This window comes from Ahaetulla prasina, chromosome 2 (genome assembly GCF_028640845.1).
Source record: "Ahaetulla prasina isolate Xishuangbanna chromosome 2, ASM2864084v1, whole genome shotgun sequence".
Taxonomy (NCBI): domain Eukaryota; kingdom Metazoa; phylum Chordata; class Lepidosauria; order Squamata; family Colubridae; genus Ahaetulla; species Ahaetulla prasina.
Genome location: NC_080540.1, coordinates 232,833,400 through 232,854,555, shown reverse-complemented (window position 1 = coordinate 232,854,555; position 21,156 = coordinate 232,833,400). Strand labels below are relative to the sequence as shown.

Sequence of the window (21,156 nt, the reverse complement as noted above, 5' to 3'; positions counted from 1 at the left end):
CTTGCTAGTTTGCAAAAATCAGGCAAATTGTTCAGTTCAGAGCCTTAGGAAGTACAGTAACCTATTCCACTTGAGAGATCAACTACATTGGCTGACTTCTGCGGAGCAAGTCTTCTAAATCAGGGGTCTCCAACCTTGGCAACTTTAAGCCTGGAGGACTTCAACTCCCAGAATTCCCCAGCCAGCTTGCTGGCTGGGGGATTCTGGGAGTTGAAGTCCTCCAGGCTTAAAGTTGTCAAGGTTGGAGACCTCTGTTCTAAATGGTCCTATATCTTAAAAGTGACTCACACATAGAAATTTGCACGTCCAAAATGTTTTTTTATACTGGGTAGTCCCATGCATTGCATTTTCCTTGTTAAAACATATAGGATATCGATATGACAGTTGGAAATCCCAAATATGGTTTTACTTTAGCACAAGAAGGATCACATTCTTAAGAGTTGCATCAAAATGCAGATTTTTTCTAATGCTAAATTCGTTCGGGCCGATTTTTACGATGGTATGGCAAGTATGCAAACATCAGAGAAACCATAGCTAAAACAGAACGCTATAAAAAGAGTACTGGTCTCCAATCCAGTTCATTGCTGTACACTGTTTCTGCAGCTGAGAAGCAAACAATCTCAAAGCAAATTTGTTACTTTTTACTTTACATAGTCAATGATTTCCACAGTGGTTAAAAACAGTATGTACATCAATACCTTTTTGAAGACCAGGTTGTCTTTCACTTGGCATGTTATGCTTTTGTGAGCTCTTGCATCTATAGAAACACAGTATTAATTAGACCAGGACTCTTCAACTGGAATCTATAGATCAGTGATTGGATTTCAGTTGGTCTATTTAAAAAGTTACTTATTTTCCCTATGCCCTACCTGAAATTTATTTTTTACATGTAAGCAACAAAGTGATATATAAACTCTAGGTTTCAAAAACATTTGTGAACTGCAAAAAGATCTTGTTACCTTAAATTATAACTTGAAGGTTGTAGGTAGTCCTCAACGTACAACCATTCATTTAGCAACCGTTTGCAATTGCAATGACACTGCAGTGACTTACGATCCAGTCCCTTACACTTTCAACCACTGCACCACTGCAACAGTCATGGGATCAAAATGTGGTTCTTTGGCAACCAGCATGTATTTATGATGATTGCAGCATCTCCAGGTCATGTGATTGTCATTTGTGACCTTCCCAGCTGCCTTCTAACCAAAAAAATAAAGGGGGGGAAGGAGTCAGATTTACATACAACCATGTGTTTCACTTATCAATTCTAGCACTTCACTGATCAACTGTGGCAAAAAAGATTGTATAATTGGGCAGAACTCAACCACAATTGTTATTAATAGATAAATTGTTGTCAATAGGTTAATAAAGAATCTCATACATTACTGTATCACATATTTATTAAATATTTTGGTAACTGTATTTGAGCATTACAGCAGAGAATTGGTCAAGTGAATGCCAATGTAGCTAACAAAAATCTATTCACTTACAATCAGTGAATTGTAATTTATAGTCAGTTATTATTGGAGGAGATCTTCAGTAATGTGAAATAAATTATCACATACAATGATTTATTGCATGTGCATGGATATTTTTGGAAGACATCCATTGTTCTTAACTGAAGTAAGAGTACCGTCATATGTAAAAACCTACCAAGTCAGATGTCAGAGAATTCATTCACATGCTAAATGAATCCAACGTGTGACACAACCCAATCAATGTCTTTCTGAATCTTGAAGTAAGTCACGACCCACTGCCATGGTCCTGTTGCATAGGTAAACTATGGTTTTCAGTAATATTTTGGGACCATGCCAAGCTAGATGTCTCAACACAAGTCTCTCTAAACAACCTACTAGAAACTCCAAATCGAGAGTAGAGCCAAGATCATCCAGTAGGGAAGATGAAGTTTGAAAAGAAGTCCATGGACAAAAAGGTGAAGGAAAGAACATAAGATTGTATTGCAGTAAAAAATATTTATCTGCAGAAAAAATATTTAAGTAGGGTAACTTAAGGAAAATCACAGGCATTGTGGGATAAATCCTACAACAGTGTTTCCCAACCTTAGCAAATTTAAGATATGTGGACTTCAACTTCCTATGGCTGGCTGGGGAATTCTGGGAGTTGAAGTCCACATATCTTAAAATTACCAAGGTTGAGAAACATTGATCTACAGAAACTCAGATGACAGCAGTTCCTATACTCAAAAGAGGAAGGTAGGAAGTAGGTCCAAAATGGAGTGAACATGCAAACTCATGATAACCCTTAAGAAACTTTGTCCCCTACGTATTATCTCTGAAATATAATTGATGGCAAATTTCTAAATAATTGTTCATCCTACTTGGTTGATTGATGGGCCAGGTAGTATTTTGTACTCTTTTTAAAATATTTTCACTTTTGTCTACAACTTTGCCTATCAGGCTATAAGGCTACATGGGGATGACCAATAAATAAATAAATAAATAATATCCTCAGCACTGGTCACCAATGCTGGCCAAGAAAAGGTGATGGGATTTCACCTTGATGTCAACGAGAACCCAACTCAACTTGAAGGAGATTTTGTCTCTTTTTAAAAAATTGACTCCTAAGAAATAAAACATGTAAAAACCCAGTAGCATAGAAATATAATTTGACATAAAATATTGCAGCTGGCAGACAGAATTCTATCCAGCGCAGTTTTAATTATGGGCTATTTTGGAACACTTTGGATGTTCAGCAGGAAACTGAAGTCCTATTTTGTACCTCATGCCATCTCCAAAAATTGTTTCCAAGCCAGCATTAGGAAAGACACCAAGAAAAGAAAGAATTGTAGCTGTAAAAAGAAGCACTCATTATGCCTGTTCTAGATCTTGTTTGTTCTGCTGCTTAGATTTATTAAGAGCTGAAATATGTTAACTCCTCCCCTTTTGAAGAGTGTTATGCAGTTAGCATAAAAGCAAGACTTAAAAAGGACATATTTTTTTAATTTGGAAAATTCAAAAATTTCTAGTAGCAAAATGAATGGTAGGAACTATCACCAATTAACAATTCTACTGATTTATTTTGTTCTCCCTTTATGGAAAAGTGACAAATGATCTGGCAAGCAGCAAACATAAATGCCATCAAGTTATATTAAAATGAACACAAACAGGCATACATTTTATTTCCCTGAGAATATTTTAACTGGGAGGCTTCTGCTACATTTCTGTAGACAAAACTTCTATACAAAACTGAATACAGTCTATCCGAAAAATTAAGCTTAGAAAAGAACAACTTCCATGTGTTTTGTGTATATATGTATATGTAAATATTGCTGGTAGTTTAAAAAAAAAAGGGGGGGAAACAGAATTCAATAATTTGACCAGAGAGACACAAATATACTTCAAATTCCAGTTCCATAATCTCATAAATTTCCCTGAATCTGAGATCTTTTCCACCATGACTATTTAGTTCTGTCTCCTTACTGTCCTCAAAATTGTCCATTTTCCACTAAGGAAAGTATCTTAGTGGCTGCACAAACTAAGGATCAGATTATTTGATTTCTAATAGAATTCTTTAAAGGATACAGAGGAGAGGTGAACTGAATGTAAGTCTTTCAGTTGTAAACTGGAGGATCTTGTTTCATGGCCTTTTGCAAGAGAATTTTTGTAATAGAACTATTTTATGAAAAAAATAATAGAATTAAGAAAGCTCAGGGGACACCATCAGCTAGATAATCACCCTACAAGCTTTGTTTAAAAACAAAAAAAGGCGTATCTTATTTTCCATCTCTTTTCTGCCAATTTAATCAAATAAAACGTGTACCATAAAAAGAACACTGCATATTAGTGTCTGCGCTGTTGTAGCATTTTGTCTCGTAAATGCTCTTCCAGACACTGAATTGCAAAAGGATCAACGTCAGTATCAAATTTGTTGGCAAAAAAATGATGTTTCCGTAACATCCAGCTCAAGTCTCCGACTCCAAAGACACATACAGAACGGACGTGAATTCCATTGCAAGGTGGGTAAGGAGCACCCTTGGATACATCCCCCTCAAAGTAATGCCATTTCACAAACCGGGCAACGGCATTCATATCGGAAACATCATATTTGTCACTGGCAGAGACTGCACCAGGAACTTCAGGGATTCGCTGAATTGTAGCCCATAAGTATTCATCAGGACTGTACGTGTCTTTAGCCCATTCTATAAAAGCAAGAATTTTGCTGTTCTCTAATACATATTCCACAAATTTCCTATTAACAACAAAATAGGCACTTCCAGAGAAAATGGGTGTGTCGAGAGGTGGATGCTGTTTGTCTATCCCCATATTTTTCACCTTGCCATCAACTATTTCATGATGTTTTTTCCATCTCACCTCTTTGTTTGAAGGCATTTTTTCTGTTTCTAAACTATTTTCACCATTGAGGGCTTTCAACTTCTCCACAATTTCTTGATTGGTCTTGATTGGGAAATCTGTGCCACAGAGATTGATCAAGTATTTCCAGCTCACATTTCTCCTGTAGAGATCCTTCATGCAGTTGAGGTCAGCTTGTACCCGGTTCCATGATGCATACACTACACTTTCCAATTGGCTGGCAATGAAGACGTTGTGAAAACATGATGCAATCCCTTTCACCGCTGCCAAGAAAGACTCCGGGGACTTTTTGTCAACATGAATGCAGTAATAGTTTTGAGGAACGTATATGATTCTCAGAAGTCTCTCAAGCATATTGATTTTATAATAAGCCACTATTGAATATGCAATGGGAAATTCTGCTTCTTCTTGACTAAGAGGTTCCATAATATATTTCCGCCTTTTAATAAAGGAGGCACAATCAACTGTCATGTTGATATAGTCATTTGGAGTCATTTTGGGGGTTTTCCTAAAGGAGACTGTTAACAGCTCAAGCTTTACTTTTTGAATTTCCTCTGTGTCACCCTCTAGTATCTTGGAACAGTTTACTCCATTAGGATGTTCACCAGTCAGTTCCAAATGCTCATAATCTTGGTAGGTTGGTTTCTGGTGAACTGTAATATAAGACCAGATTCCAACTGTACAAACTAACACCCAAAGCGGCTTAAACCGTAGGATACCACAGTGACGAAGTTTCCTCCTTAGCATTTCAGACAACATTTGAAACCTTCCAGACATTTAAGGGACTTTCTCTGTACATATGATATAAGTTCCAGCCGTGTGCAGTTCTGTTCGCATTTCTCTTTGATAGGTGTCTATAAATGAAAAGGAAGATAAAGTCAGGGAGAACCAGATCTTTTGTCTATAATTTGCTCCAAATTTATTTTGTCATTTAGCTGAAAGAAGACATAGAAATAATGATAGCACATATACTGTTCTATAGAGGTTTTTTTACAGCACTCTCAGGAGCTGTTTACAATGTTCGCATACTGTCCTCAACAACCTGGGTCCTTGTTTTACCAACCTCAGGAGAGATCTTTCGAAACATACATTAGACAGACTAATGCTTGATCATTAGCATTTAACCATATAGTTATGGTATGTACACAGACACACATACATTCAAACCTGTATTTAAGCTTGCTATTCGTAACTTTGATTTACATTTCTGCTTACCTGGTATCCCCTTTAAGAGGAAAAAAAAGAGAAAGTAATAAGCAAAGGAAACTGAAGGCGGAAGATAATAGAAAAAGAAAGGGGACATATCTAAAATCAAAATACGTTCACACAATTCAGCATACCTCTCCATACCTTTCTAAGCCTGCAAACCATCCATGCTTCCATCGTATCTCTACAATTTCATGTATTTCCGGTTTTTCTTTAAACTCTCTTTTTGAGGAGCACCAACTCCTTCCATGGACCATCACTCTTTTGTGAGATTTCCAGGTGCAATTCAAGATACTGATTGTCCCCTGAAAAGTTCTTCAAAGCCAGGATATATGAGGAAGGACCTATCTTCCTGTTCACCCAAAAAGAAGGTTCGACATGTTGCAGGTTCTTCCCATTAAATAGCCATCTGAATGGAGCCAAGAAGCATGTCTCCCTGACACTGTAATTGTCATTTGGAAAAGAACCCTTTCCATCGCATAAATAGAATAAAATAAATGAAGGAACATTTTATTTTCTTGGCTTTTCCCTACTTTTTATTTCATATATTGATTTCATCACCCAGACTTCACGCATCCTCTCTATATCAACAAACCATCCTAATGTATTTATTTCACTCATATATGTGCCCTGTCTATAACGGTATAAAGATTTGATTGATAAATCACTCATATTGGTATTCAACCCACTTTAGTTCAGCATCCATTCATTTTTGCATTAGCATATACCCCTCCAAAGTATCCCATACCTACTACCTGTAACGTTACTTGGATATTTCTTTTAACATACACACCTCTTATTTCTATAGAAGAAAGTGGGGCAGTCATGGCGTTAATACACAGCCATTTCTACTTCTTTTCTTTCCCACAACACGCTGCATACCCATTTCTATGATCACATTTGCATGCCTTACAGTTTATCCATCCATTTCCAATCTTCCCTCAAAGTTTACTCTAACAGGCTGGATTAACTTAAAGAGGTCCAAGGATATTATGTAAGCTTATTTGAAGGAAGTAATTGAGCCTGTCTTGTTCTATTTATTTAACTTAGCTTTCTGTTTTCTAAGCTTATTTTCCAATAGATCTGCCCAGTGCTTGGTTAGAGAAGACCATTCTAACTAGAGAACTTACTTTTTTAAACATTGTAATTCTTGGGGAAAGGAGGCAAGATTTAAATAAACCATTTCAATACAGATGGCTTTCTGAATAAAACTCTCTCCTCCCAAAAACAATTTAACAAGCTTATTATAGCTTCTCAGAATGAATAATCTATCAAGGGTACATGGTTTACAGGAAGAGTGGTAACTGTATAACTTTGCCTTCCAAAATTGTAAGCACATAGCTAGAACTTTAATCTTATTTCTAAATTTTAGAAATATATAATATGTGCAGATATTAATAACGTACCTGGGGTTGATTTACTTTTAAATGATTTGCATTTAAAACAATATTAGAATTAAAAGAAGTTTTTTTAAAAAAATGGAGATAAACAACAACATTGGCTATGTGGGATGGCAATCCTGACACATCAGAAGGGCACAAAATTGAGGAGGCCTGTGTCTTTTAACTCTTCTTTAAAAGTTTCTTTCTTTAACCAGTATTCAGTGGTTAACATTTTATGGCTAACAGCATACATAACAGCATTTTATGGCTAACAGTTAACATTTTATGCAATAAATCTGGAGGTGTGTGAAAACTTTCCTTAAGTAATTTTTTATTCTAAAATATAAATATTTTAGGACAAAAATGGTCTATCTATTTTTAGCAGCGAGAAAAAGACTGACCCTGAGCAGAAAGCCTAATGTGATAATGGTAATGCAAAAATAATATATAAAATAGCAATAACTTATATACCACTTGATAGTGCTTTACAGCACTATCACTAAGCAGTTTACAGAGTCAGCTTATTTTACTGACCTCGGAAGGATGGAAGTTTGCATCAACCTTGAGACGACAAGAATTGAACTGCTGGCAGTCAGCCTGCAATGCTGCATTCTAACCACTGCGCCACCACAGTTCCTAAAAGTCTCATTTCTGTTTCTATCCAAATGTTATAAAGTTATAAATTGACCCCATATTACCTTAAAGTTCTGAAAAAGACATTATAATTGTATGCGCTTAATTGATATGTCCTGTATTAAATGAACAGCCATAGGGGAGTAATGGATAGGGTCAGAAAGGCAATGTGTTGAGAATGGAGATTCATTTTTTTTCATCCCTGTATTATAATCATAATAAAACTATTGCTAAACCAAAGTAGCAATTCCTTCCTGGAATCAATTACACAAGATAGTTTTGTGGGGATAGGAGATTCTGTGATTGCGCAATGTGAAACTACATTTTAATACATCATTCCATTCGGCTTTTAACTCATTCAAACAGAGTACTTTTTTCTCCTGTAAATTAGATAAACATGGTGGATTCTTAAGCCAGAAGATTTTTTTTCCAGCATGCAGACTTTAACAAAGGCTTCCTTTTACACTAGGTTTGCAGACTATATTTTATAGTCACAGACTATATTTTTACATGTCACAGTAAAAAGCTTAGAGTGTAAGCCACAGTAGCAATCTTCATACATAATGGTGAAGTCACAAGTAACCCAGCTCTCATTACACTAGTAGTCATGTACAAAGATATCAAAATGGAAATATCAAGACTGAAGAGAAAGGTATTTGTAAAACCTCCCCTCTTCTATTAAAGTAATGACCAATCCACCTCCCAGTACTGATGAAAAAACTAAGGGGAGAAAAAAGATTGGATTCAGAGAAGAAACCCAGCAGATCTTAACACTGATTAACAGCCCTCTTTGAAAATTCTGCAGCATTGACATCAAGCTATGAAAAAATATATGAAATAAAGTGAGGCACTCAGTTTCATGCCTTTAAATATTACCATAGAATACTAGAAAATATTAGAAAACTCTTATTGCCAATCAGCTTTATTGAATATATTTATTTAAAATACAGAGGAAATTCTTTGGTAAACAATTGGTCCCAATAATATCTACTTGCATTTTTAATGACGTCCCACAGCACTATTCCAATAAAAGGGTTGGACAAAAAGCAGATTAGCGAAAAATTAGCGAAAAATATTACATCATTTTTCTCTAACTTGGATGAGTTGCTGTCCATAAATTCTGGGGAGCATATCACTGCCAGATGAGCACCAGGTTAGGAAAAACTGCAGATGACCAAGCAACTAGCTTAACTGCTATGTCTCATGAAAAGAGAGATAGGAAATATAAGAACAGCATTCCTCAGATGTGAAACACAGTTTTTAATGAATTACTTAGCAAGGACAATAGACTGAACTTGAAGATATCAAATGAAGTTTGGGAAAGGAAAACAGAGTGTTATCTCTCGAAAGGTGGTTTTAAACAGAAGAGTGCTCAAAACATCCCTTACATATAAATAATCCTTAATATGTATAAGTAGCATCTTCCCCCTATTATAAACCACTACAGAATCACTTCTCTTCTATAATGCCTCATTCCCATAACCCTGGTTAAGAACTACCAAAACCAGAATGCTCAGTGCTGGAAGTTCCACTCCTCATATAATCTCTCAAATGGCATCAATCTCTTCGCAGCATTTGTGGTAATGACTCTAGGAAGAAAGCCTACACATACAAATAGATCATGGTCACGTGATCAAAATTCGGACTCTTGGCAACTATCTCATATTTATGGTAGTTGCAGTGTCCTGGATGATACGATCGATCACCTTTTGCAACTTTCTAATAAGCAAAGACAATTGGGAAGCCAGAATCACTTACCAACCATGTTACTAACTTAACAGCTGTAGTAATTCACTTCACATCTGTGGTAAGAAAAGTCGTAAAATGGAGGAAAAACTCACTTAACAACTGTCTTACTGAACAAAAGAAATTATGGGCTTGGTTATGGTCGTAAGTCAAGAACCACCTGTATACAGTCCTGGAAATATCACCTTTCACACCTGTGGACTCCTGAATTACCTTTTGTCTTATCTCATGTAGAAGCTAATACAGCTATTCTCCTGAAGATGTTCATGGGGATGCGACATCTCAGCAAGGCAACTAAATTGTTCAAACATTGTTGGCAGGTGGTAAGCATTATCCAAATTAATACCACCTATTTGAAACATTTAATGAACTTTCCTATACTTGTAACAAACTACAGCAATACCATCTGGAAATTCAGTAAATAACAAATGGTCCAGTGATAGAAATATTGTTAATTCTATTCATAATTCTGTCCCTTCCAAAACATACGGTCTAAAGAGATTTTCAGTATATATAGAATTGTGGTCAGACACTCTCATTTATGTATATATGAATTTAACTTTACCCAATTTCAATAAAAGTCATCATATTTTATTATCATTATTCATAATGTATTTCTTTAAGCAACTTGTTCATAAAATGCAAGTAACATCAGGTCTTTAATCCACTGAATAACTAGCTCATGTTAAACAAAAAATCACCTCTTAGACATTATACAGATAGTCCTCGACTTACGGTCATAACTGAGCCCAAACTTTTTGTGCTTTGACACATGACCCCGAGACACTTGCAATCATCATAAGTATAAACCAATTGCCAAGTGTCTGAATTTTGATCACATGATCATGGGATGCTGCAACAGTCATAAGTGAAAAACTCGTAAGTCAGTTCACTAAATGAACTCTTGCAAGTCAAAAACTACCTCTACTTTCACAGGACTATGAAGTCAATTTACAGGGCTTACATAATCATTGTTCACGTGATCCAAGGAAATTCCCCATGTCATTAAATCCATGCAAATGGAAGCCCTTCATTACTCAAAAGATATGTGGGATTTGGGAAAAGTCCCATAAATATTTATCGCAACATGTGATTTTCTGATGTTCTATAATTTTTATGTTCTCCAGTGTCAGGAATTAAGTCTCACTAAGCTTGAAAAATACTTACATTTCAAGCCATCCACTGCAGACCTGTGGCACACAGCTTGTCTGACCCATTTCTTACTTTACCCCTTCCAACTTTTGACCGAGATCTATCAACAGATTATTCCTGACGGCATGCGTCTCTTGATAAGCTTTTTTTAAATAAGTTCTATACCCTCTCCTGTAAAAAGAAGACCCAAGTTTTGTGCACTAATGTTTGTGATAATAGTTTTCTGATTCTTTTTTCCTCAAAGTATGGCTGAAGAAAAAAGTGCTATTGCCAAAGGGGAGAGAAACCAAAACTATTATCTATTAGAAGCTTTTCTTCCTTTTTTATTTTCCATTTAGAATTTATCCTGAATTTGTAATAGCAAGGAAAGATGGAGTTTTGTTAGGTAGTACATTCCTTGCTCTCTGCAAGCTATCATACTATGTCCCCCCCCCAAAAAAAATACACCCGGATGCCAGACAAAGAGCTTATCCTGGGAAAAGGGCTCCAGAGAATTCATGCAAACAAGTCTGTGTGTACATGAGACAAGACACAGCACAGATTGGATGGCTTTGTGAACACTGCTATGTATTCATTCCAGGGTGAATCTGGAGGATAGATCTCCCATAAAAAATGGAAAACAATACAGAGAGCTTCTTCAAAAGGTAGCGTTTCAAAGGCATGCTTGTTCATCCTAAAAGCCTTGGGGTGGGGGACCAAGATCATAAATTATGTACCCAAGTCATAGATCCCCCCTTTGAGACTTTCCATGTTGGCAGCCTTCAAAGCTCTCTTCCCCGTGGGAGCAATCCAGTCTTGAGCAGGATTACTCTGCGCTCTCCATTCTCGCCTGTGGAGCTTATCTGACACCCTCACCAAAAATCCCATTGAAACGCAGGCCTGATGCTCAGCTGGAATGAGATAACAATCAACGCTCCCACTGACACCACCTTATTAAGGAAACTTAGCTCACTTTGACCATGCAGGATAATTACTTCTTATAAGCTGAAAAAAGAGAAGAGAATTTTAGCAGAAACAAGTCTGCCAAAAACTACAGGAAAGTAAGATAGAACACCAAAACAAAAAACAGAGAAGGCAATTGTGCTGCAGCACAACAGTATCTTTTGTTCACAGAAAGCTTGAAACCTGTTACCTACAGCCTTATTTAGGAGACCTGTTTGGAACAGCGCAGAGTCCAAATGGGTAACTCATACACCTTCTTTTTAAAAAAAACTCCCTACCCCTCCTTTTCCCGTTACACAACTATTCTTTTCACAACAACTTAGAAAAAGAGGCATAGTGCCAGGAAAACACCCAACTACTTACTATCTTTAGGCGTTCACAGGCAAGCATTCAGACAAGCATGGTTTAGGGTCTAGGAAATTGGAGAGATACCAAGTTTCCAAGATCTGGAAGAGATTCAGCAAAAATGGATCCTTCTGAGAAGTCTAAAACTATTTTTTAATGGATGTCAAGATCCAGGTGCACTGTGTCCTTCAAGAGCATGTCTTCTATGGGAGGCAAAGTAATTGTGGCATGATAGTAACATGCATTACCCTTCATAGAATTCACAGGTTTATCAAGACCCCCCTAAATATTCAGCATCTGATCTCCCTAGTGCAGGGGTCTGCAACCCTGGCTCTTTTAAGACTTGTGGACTTCAACTCCCAGAGTTCCTCAGGCAGCTTTGCAATTCTCAAAACACTTAATTCATAGAGATTTATTCTTTTTGACACTCATACCTTACAAATCAAGTTAATAAAAATAAGTGGATAATAAAGAGATAATATTGGAAGCAACTTTTAGCACAGATGCAACAATCAATTTGGTTTAAAAAATGAATGACATTGTAAATATCCTTGACTTGGTGTTCATTCACTAAGTTGTGTCCGACTCTTTGCAACCCCATGGACTTTACAGCGCACCAGGCCCCGTCATACTGCCTCTCAGAGTTATGGTAATACTCCCAGTATCCTTGACTAGTATGTTGGGGGAAAAAAAACCTCCTTCAAAATGTTTGGAAGCTGTCTAGTATCGTAATGGTGTCCCAATACAGCAAATTATCTCAACCAAATCTGAAAAGACCAGAAATTACTATGGAGAGGGGGTTAATTTACTTTTTATCAAGTGACAAGTAGATATATTTATCTGTTAACTTTGACATCTAAGTCTACATGTAACATACCCTTGAGTTACGTGGTGAGTGATGAGAAATTAGCCGCAAAACCCAAAAGTGCATTATATTATTTTACCAATGTCAGAAAAATATGCTCAAATTTTCAAGTTACATATTCTCATAACATCAGAGAAGCAGCTACTTTTGAAGAAGTTATAGTGGAAACCTGTTTTAAATAGAGAGCTTAGAAAATTCTTGAGAAACTCAATTTGTGTGTGTGTGTGTGTGTGTGTGTGTACACACATCCTGTTTTAATCAGTATAATAGCATTTGAGCACAAATAACTACATACAGAACTGCAACCCGTGTAGTAGCTACTTGTAGTGAGACTTAGTACATGTAGATAGTACTGTACCTGTTTCATAGTTAAAAGAAAGGATCTGTTAAAAAACAGAGCTGTTCTATTATATCAAGTAGAATCATTGAGCAGAAGCAACTCAACAACTTAAAAAGAAATTCTATGTTTTTCTGGTGCAAATTCATTGAGAAATATCAGATGGAGTTAAAATTCATTGAGAAATATCAGATGGAGTTAAAAGACTTTGGTCACTTTTTGATGCTAAAATTTAGCAACTAACCTGACTTATAAGGCATGAAAGAGAATAGTAATCACTCTTCTGCCCATTCTGCTTTAATGAGTAGCTACACTGAACATTCATTGGTCTTAAGTGCAAGTATCAGTTAATATGAATAATTCATTCATGTGCCTTAGGAGTCGGCAAGGTGATTTTCAAAGGTGGGGACAAAATATTTGCAAATCCTTAGATGGCTGCTGTGGAATCCTCATTGTGTGTGTATGTGTGCGCGCGCGTGTGTGTATTTCTATGTGAATGACTTCAAAAATGTGATGAGATTTCAGATGACAATGCTTAAAATAAAAGATATTGGGGAGGGGGAATCTGCATACGACCACATGAAATTGCTCGTCCTCTGGAAAAAAGAAAATGAACTGGCAAAACATTAACCTCTTGGGCAGGAAAATTGCTTGTCCTCTCAAAAAAACCCCAAAACCTTAACTGGCAAAACATTAACCTCTTGGGCTCAAAAAGAACATGTTTAGCCACTGCTGGTAACACCATTACAGTTAGGAGCTGAAGAAAAGCTGTTATAATAAACAATTTAACAGAGTTGGAAGGGACCTTGTAGGTCATCTAGTTCAACCTCCTGCCCAAGCAGGAGACCCTACATCTGCCTCTACCTAGGACCGAACTCGCAACCTCCTGATTGTGAGGCAAGAGCTCCACCTCCAGCCCATCAGGTCTTGTATATATGATGTATAGCAAACAAACATAATAAAATTCATTCAAAAAGCAGGCCTCTGAACTTTCCTTTATCTCCATCGATAACTTTCTATGTTGTCAGCCTGCATATATGGAAGACAGAACAAAGTCCTAGCTATCTCTTCTTACTCCAAACACCATCTCATTTGCATTATAGAACATAGATATGGAACATAGAATAACAGAGTTGGAAAGGACCTTGGGAGCCATCTAGTCCAACCTGCTGCTCGGACAAGAGAGCCTATCCCAGTCTCTTTTTAAAAGTCTCCAGAGATGGAGCACCCACAAATTCTGGAGGCAAGCTATTCTACTGGTTGATTCTTCTCAGTGTTTCAAAATTTCTCCTTAGTTCTTGGTTGCTTCTCTCTTTTTTATTATTATTTTTATTATTAATTATTAGATTTCTATACCGCCCTTCTCCCGAAGGACTCAGGGCGGTGTACAGCCAGAATAAAAAACCCAAAAACAATACAATATACAATTAAAACAAAATTTAAAACTTATTATACAATTTGGCCGAAAAACTTTAAAACATTTAAAATTCTAAAAACCCATTAAAATTCATATAAAATTTAGAAATATAAAATATAAATTTAAAATACAACAAAATTTAAGCCAGTCCCGCGCGAACAAATAAATACATTTTCAATTCGCGGCGAAAGGTCCGAAGGTCAGATATTTGGCATAAACCAGGGGGAAGTTCGTTCCAGAGGGTAGGGGCCCCCACAGAGAAGGATCTTCCCCTGGGGGCCACCAGCCGACACTGTTTGGCAGACGGCACCCTGAGAAGTCCCTCTCTGTGTGAGCGTATGGGTCGGTGGGAGGCATGAGGTAACAGTAGGCGGTCCCGTAAGTACCCAGGCCCTAAGCCTAATCTTTGATTAGATTACAGCCATTGGTTCTTGTCCTGCCTTCTGGGGCTTCGGAAAATAGGCTGACCCTCTCTTCTTTGTGGCAGCCTCACAAATATTGGAACGCTGTTATCATATGTATATATAAATATATATACATTGGTAGGTATATGATTAGTTCTAGGGAAGAAATCATAAATACCAGTAGGAACATCAGAGGGAGAGGGGAAAAAAAGAAAAATAATAGAAATAGAGAAGAAAGACAACTAGCCAGAGTGTTATACCAGGTAGTTGGTCTAGGATCAGGGAGACCAAATCACAAGTATCCTTAGCTACACAAACTCACCTTTGGGCAAATGGTTCTCTCTCAATTCAGCTTAACTCACAACACTGCTGTTGTAGGAATGGAAACCCAGAGATGATAGGAAATAAACTTAACAAATCAATAACATAATAAACTGAGTTAGGCTAATCCAAAAGCCATGGAAAAAATGTATAAACTGTAGATTTCTTTAAAGCTGTTCAACAGGGAAGATGGATTTTTAAAAAATCAAAATTAAAAGTATCTGATTTTCAAGCTGTAGAGTCTGTGTTTAATCAGTTTTCAGGCTGAATATGGATGGAGCCATTTAAATGAGCTACCAGATGTGATGATGGTTTCAAGTTCCATGTAGAATTATCTTAAAGAATGCTAGGGTAAAGGAAAGAAAGTTTTAAAAGATGGCATTGATCATAACACAAATCTTGGAGAAATCAAGTGTAATATTACACATTGGCCAGTCTCCTGTCAGAAAAGAAACCCAAAGTAAGAAAACCAATTATTTGTAACAAAAGAGACTCTTAATACTTCAGCCACCTGTAATCTTCTATTACTAATTTTAAAATGGATTCGTTTGAACAGAAGAGCTTCAAAAAGAGACACTGGTATACAGCTGCAACATATTGTGCGAGCGTTTGAACATGAAAGATAATATGCTGTTTAACAGGGTGTAAAACTTTCCTTTTTACCTTATATACAGAGTTGGATCAAAAGAAGAAGTGCTGACAATTTTGTTTTATTTTTGTAAACAAGTAGGAGCTTGGATTCATTAAGGACTAATAGAAACAGAACATGTTACTTTAGAACATTTCTTGATTGCTGGACTTGGAAAATTATTTTAGTAGAAACTCAACCAGTTATTGCTCTCCTCTACATCTTTGCCCTATTTATTGGACAAGTAAGATTCTGGACAAAATGTAGCACTTTTGTTAAGCAACCTAGTATTTGTGGACATAATTTTAAATTAAAGAAGGCGACTTCAGGTGATTCCTGAATCATATAGTCTGCCTATTCAGTAGCTGCTTTAACTTAAGTATTCTTGTAGCAGAAGAAAGTTGCCTTAAGCGAGGAGTACCCTCTGGATTTTAATGAAACAACATTAAGTGTAGTCATTTATTTATTAAATTTGTATGCCGGCCATCTCACTATTAAGTGACTTTGGGATACCATGGACCCAAGTTGCATTCTGAGCAGATTATCAAAATTATTTGCTGCCTATCTGGAAGTTCAAGGCAATTCTGAGTGGCAAACAAATAAACACAGCTATCTCACTCACGATAAGCACGCATAGAAAGGATTACAAGCTACCGTAATAAAAGAGCACAAACGGAAACTAAAGACATAATTTGATTTTTCACACCCAAATTTTAATCCTAAAATTACATTAAATTACATTAAGCAAGCTTTTAAAGGACACACCAAGAGATATGCTATAGCTATGTAGAAATCCTTCAACATTGTCCTGCCTGCCAAATACACAGCATAAAGTTGCCAGTAATGGAACACAAGTGTGACGTGACATAACAGCAGGGATTCTGCTTGGGGAAATAAAACTGCATGGAACTCACAATCTTTCCACATAGATTCTACTCCTGATAATTCTTAGGGTTTTTTTTCCCCCCCAGGGTAAAATTTAATTTAAGGAGACATTTTGATGTGCTGTTCTCAAACAAGTGGGAATAAAAAAAGGTTGCGACAATAATCCCTTCCTAAAGATTCAAAGTTTTAATTTTATACTTCTGTATGCTACAGCACTTGTCAAATCTATAATGTCCTTTTTGGCTCATTGTCTTGATGGTGTTTTGCAGCCTCCTTCCATTTCAGTTTTATGCCTCTCTCTTTGAAATGCAGCACTGCTTCTCTAGTGAGATCCAGCTTTTCCTAGGGCTCTTACTCCTATTAAACAAATGTTCCTCTCTCCCCATATTCCATCTTTAAAAGTTTCAGAATATCCCCACTTTGTTTCCATACCTCTTCATGTTTATACCATTATTCAGGTTATGTTTAATAAATTCACCAAAGATTTTTTTATATAGCTGTAGAAGAACTAGATGTAGTACATCACATATACCTTGGCCAATGGATCTCAATGGAAGATGATATAATAAGGGAAATTGAATGTTGTGCTAATTGTGGTTGGCTGGCATTCGGCAAGCTAAGCATAATTTTCAATAACAACTTCCCTCTATACCTGAAGAGAAAACTTTCCGATCACTCTGTGCTACTTGCTCTAAACATACGCCGGTGAAACATAGACACTAACCTCACAATCGATATAAAAGCTACGAATGGCGCAAAGAGCCACAGAAAGATACACTGTCGGCATTACAAGACAAGACACAAAGACCCGTACATGAATTAGAGAACTAATGAAAATATATGACATCATCAAGAAAGTAAAAGAATTGAAATGGAAACGGGCTGGTCACATAGCAAGAAGAACTGATGGCAGGTGGACCAAGGCAGTCATAGAAAGGATCCCAGTTGATAAAAAGTATCTACGAGAGAGACCTAAAACAAGATGGATCGACTACATCAGGACGTACTGCGAGCCCAATTGGCAAAAGAAAACTCAGGACAGTATCGGATAGAAACATGTGGACGAGATCTTCATTCTGCAGTGGATAGATAATGGCTAAAATGAGGATGACACAACACCAGCATTCCTTTCCACTCAAGGCAGGAAGGCTCAGACTCATGGAGGCCATGACTGGATCCATGTTGCTGGCTCAAGCAGAAGCATCCAGGACTGCAACTTGTTTTTTCTCTGCTGGTGGTCTCAGTACCACAGCTTTGCCAGTCAGATGCTCACAACGTGTACATGCCTGCTGCCATTCCATTAAGCCTCTCTCTTCTACCAAGGTCTTGACCCAAAGCAAGATTGTCCTTACCTCTTCCCCTCATTATCTGGAGCCAATTATGCCATGTCCAGTTAGCACCAACATACCACCAACACTTTCACTGTTCTTATCGCTGATCATCTGGTTACCAACTTTCAAAGCTCAACATCTCAGGTAAGCTAGGAGGCCCAATGTAGATCACTGTTGCTTGCAGTCATCACAGGGTGGGGGTGGGGGAGGTAAGTTTCTTGAGTGGTGGCTTCAGGCTTACAAAGGATGTAGTGGTCTAAAAATGAAGCTCTGAAACCTGCCAGAGCTGATAGCCAGATTACCACCAACAGGAAGTTTGCACGGCTGCTTGGACAAATTTACTCTCCCATCTATTGAAACTCTAGCTGAGCATCTCACAATTTACACTTTGCATTTTGTTTCTTGCCCTTTGCGCAATTGGCTCCTTCACAATTACCCTCGATAACGCAAAGCATCCTTTTGTGCATCTGAGAAAGTTCACTTTGGCCCCTGGATTGCATTTGTGAGCCTTTCAAGAGTGCTAGGGAACTTCTTTTTTTATTTATTTATTTAAACCCTCTTTCAACTAAGTGGGCTGAAACCCTGCTTCCTCCCAGTTGTAAAACTCCATTCTGCGTCCCCTTCGCACCGTTCTGCTGAAGGTTAGGTTAAGGCTGTGGTTTTCCACCCGACTGTAATTTCTCCACATGCGAGGTGGAAAACGCCCAGCAACCATCACTTTCCGAGCCAAGGTCTCGCTCGCTCTTTCGAAAGAGCCACCTGTCCCCAATGTTGATAAATGGCGCTCCTCCTCCCCGCTACCCCTCCAGCCCAAGGGCGGAGAGGGGAAAGAAAGCCACTTCGGAGTCTTGCGCGCCGCCAATTCTTTTTTTTTTTTTGGTTTTTCCCTTTCGAGGAAAATGAACTTCGAGGGAAGCTTGTATTAAGCAGATTTAAAACGTACTCGCTATGGTTTTTTTTTTTACCTCTTAATAAAACATTTACAATAGCAGTCATTAATACATCTCGTCGGTTCGTAGTATTTCTTCCCCCCCCCCCCACGGTAAATCGGTTGTAGATACTAGACGTAAAGAAAAGATAATTTTTTTGGGGGGAGGGGAATTTCCTCTGAGTTATAGAGGTTCTCCTAAATGGAAAAAAACAAGCATGCAAGCTACTTTTCAATATCGGAAGGGGCGGGAAAAAACAGCAACAAACCACCGCAAGTTCCCGGGCAAGTTCGCTTTTTTTTAAGCGAAGGAACTCGTTGCAACTTATTCACCCGGGCAAAGTTCCTCCACGCTCCGAGGGGATCGGGCGCACTTTCAGGATCGCGACCTACCCTAACAGCGCGGCGGCTGGGGCTCGGGAGCTCGCTTCTTTGGGGAGCCCTCGAAAGGAAGGAGAAAACCAAGCCGGGCCCAGAAAGAACCTGGGAGGGAACGAGTGCAAACCGCGGCGCATCCAATTGGGGAGAGGAGAAAGCAAGCAAGCAAGCAAGCAAGCGCCCTACCTGCCAGGGGATCGGAGACAAGCGGCGGCCGTCGAGCTGCACGAGAGGAAAACCCGAAGAGAGGCGGGGACCTCGTCGCTTTCCCGCCCCCTGCACGGCCCTCTCCCTCCTAACCCCTCCCCGTCGCCCACTTCTCTTCTTATCCCGGCCGGGACAGTCGGCGTACCATCCTTGTGTAGGAGCCGCCAGTTTCCTGCCCTGTTGCGGGTTTTCTTTTACTAGGGTAGAGGTCACCTGACGGGAGGGTGGGCGCGCTGCTCCGTTTCTTTTTAAACTGGAAGCCGCTTATCCTCCTCCCCTTCGCCCGCCCCCCTCAGCTCCTCTGGCTCATCCCGCCTTATCTATTCGGAATTTATGGGGAATGAAGGCTGAAATTTTACAGGAGTGGTATGAGGGAGGGCACGGGGCAGAGCAGATCGCATGGGGTCGCCTGATCAGTCGTGGTTAAACAAGCCACGATAAAGCGTGGGGCCCCGCTCTATCGGTTTTCTTCCCCGGGAATCGACCCATGGGGTCCATCTGATCTGCCTGTGTGATCGGGGGTTTCTTTCTTATTTGGTGCCCTTGCAGAGCTAACCAGTGATGAAATCCACAATTTTTTTTATCACCGGTTCTGTGGGCGTGGCAGGGAAGGATACTGCAAAATCTCCATTTCCACCCCACTCCAGGGGAAGGACATTGCAAAATCTCCATTCCCACCCCACTCTGGGGCCAGCCAGAGGTGCTACTTGCAGGTTCTCAGAACTACTCAAAATTTCTGCTACCAGTTCTCCAGAACCTGCTGGATTTCACCCCTGGAGTTAACTTGCAATTACCAACTCAAGAAAAACTGGACACAGACTCAGTCCTTCAGTCCTACACCAGAGACTGAACTTAAGAAATAGGGAGGGGGGGGGCTTTGAAAATTAATCATTTTCTTTCGTGTAAGTGAAGCAATTGGCAGGTATGTGCAAAAGTCAGCCCGTGTGGTTGCAGAAACCAAGTAAGAGGAGCAGAATCAACATGCCGCCAGGAGAGGAAAGAGCATGCATGGGAAGAGGTTTGCGATTGAGAACAGGCTGCCTCTCACCGACCCCCTCAAATGGTGGGAAAAGAGAAGGTAGATGCTGGCCAACATTTAGAGCAGAGATATGGAACTATGGTCCTTTTATGACTTGTGCACTTCAACTCCCAGAATTCCTGAGCCAGCCAGCGCAGCATCTATTTTCCACACCAAGGATATCGGACTAGCTGGCCTATGGGATATCCCTCCCCAGCAACCCCCAACCCCCACATCTGGGGAGGTAATATTGGGAGACGTGATGATAGAATAGAATAGAATAGAATTTTTTATTGGCCAAGTGTGATTGGACACACAAGGAATTTGTCTTGGTGCATATACTCTCAGTGTACATAAACGATAGCCATTTAGTGATGTCCAATTCTTGACAATTCTATGGGCCATATTTTTCCACATCTTCCAATCTTAAGCTATTTGAGTTTTTCTATGCTGTGGCTGGTGTCAGCTTTGATCGTGTCCAACCACCGTGTTCTTTGATGGCCCGGTTTCCTTTTACCACTAACTCTTCCTAGCATAATTGCTTTCTCCAAGGAAATCCCTGAATGACATGACTTAAGGTAAGTGAGATGCGGTCTTATGATTTTGCCTTCTAGTGAAATATCTGGTGTTATACACTCCAGTACTTGCTTGTTGGTTACCTTTGCTGCCCAAGGAATATGCAGGAGCTTCTCTAGAACTA

At 38.8% G+C, this 21,156-nt stretch overlaps 1 protein-coding gene across 6 annotated transcripts; it reads right to left on the bottom strand.

Moving 5' to 3' along the window:
* Window positions 1-1,251: 1,251 nt before the first annotated feature.
* On the bottom strand, window positions 1,252-19,520 carry GCNT1 (glucosaminyl (N-acetyl) transferase 1). Of its 6 annotated transcripts, XR_009153148.1 has the most exons (3): window positions 15,083-16,060; window positions 3,543-5,185; window positions 1,252-1,978 (listed from the first exon to the last, which is right to left on the bottom strand). XR_009153148.1 is itself a non-coding variant. In XM_058166504.1 (2 exons), the coding sequence occupies exon 2, from the start codon at window positions 5,106-5,108 to the stop codon at window positions 3,801-3,803; it is 1,308 nt and encodes a 435-aa protein (XP_058022487.1). In that variant the 5' UTR covers window positions 5,109-5,185; window positions 19,418-19,520; the 3' UTR covers window positions 3,104-3,800. The 6 variants fall into 6 exon arrangements, 5 of the variants coding, with proteins under 5 accessions (XP_058022487.1, XP_058022489.1, XP_058022486.1 ...); XM_058166504.1 differs by lacking the exons at window positions 1,252-1,978; window positions 15,083-16,060 and adding an exon at window positions 19,418-19,520 and having other exon boundaries at window positions 3,104-5,185; XM_058166506.1 differs by lacking the exons at window positions 1,252-1,978; window positions 15,083-16,060 and adding an exon at window positions 17,947-19,387 and having other exon boundaries at window positions 3,104-5,185.
* Window positions 19,521-21,156: the final 1,636 nt, after the last annotated feature.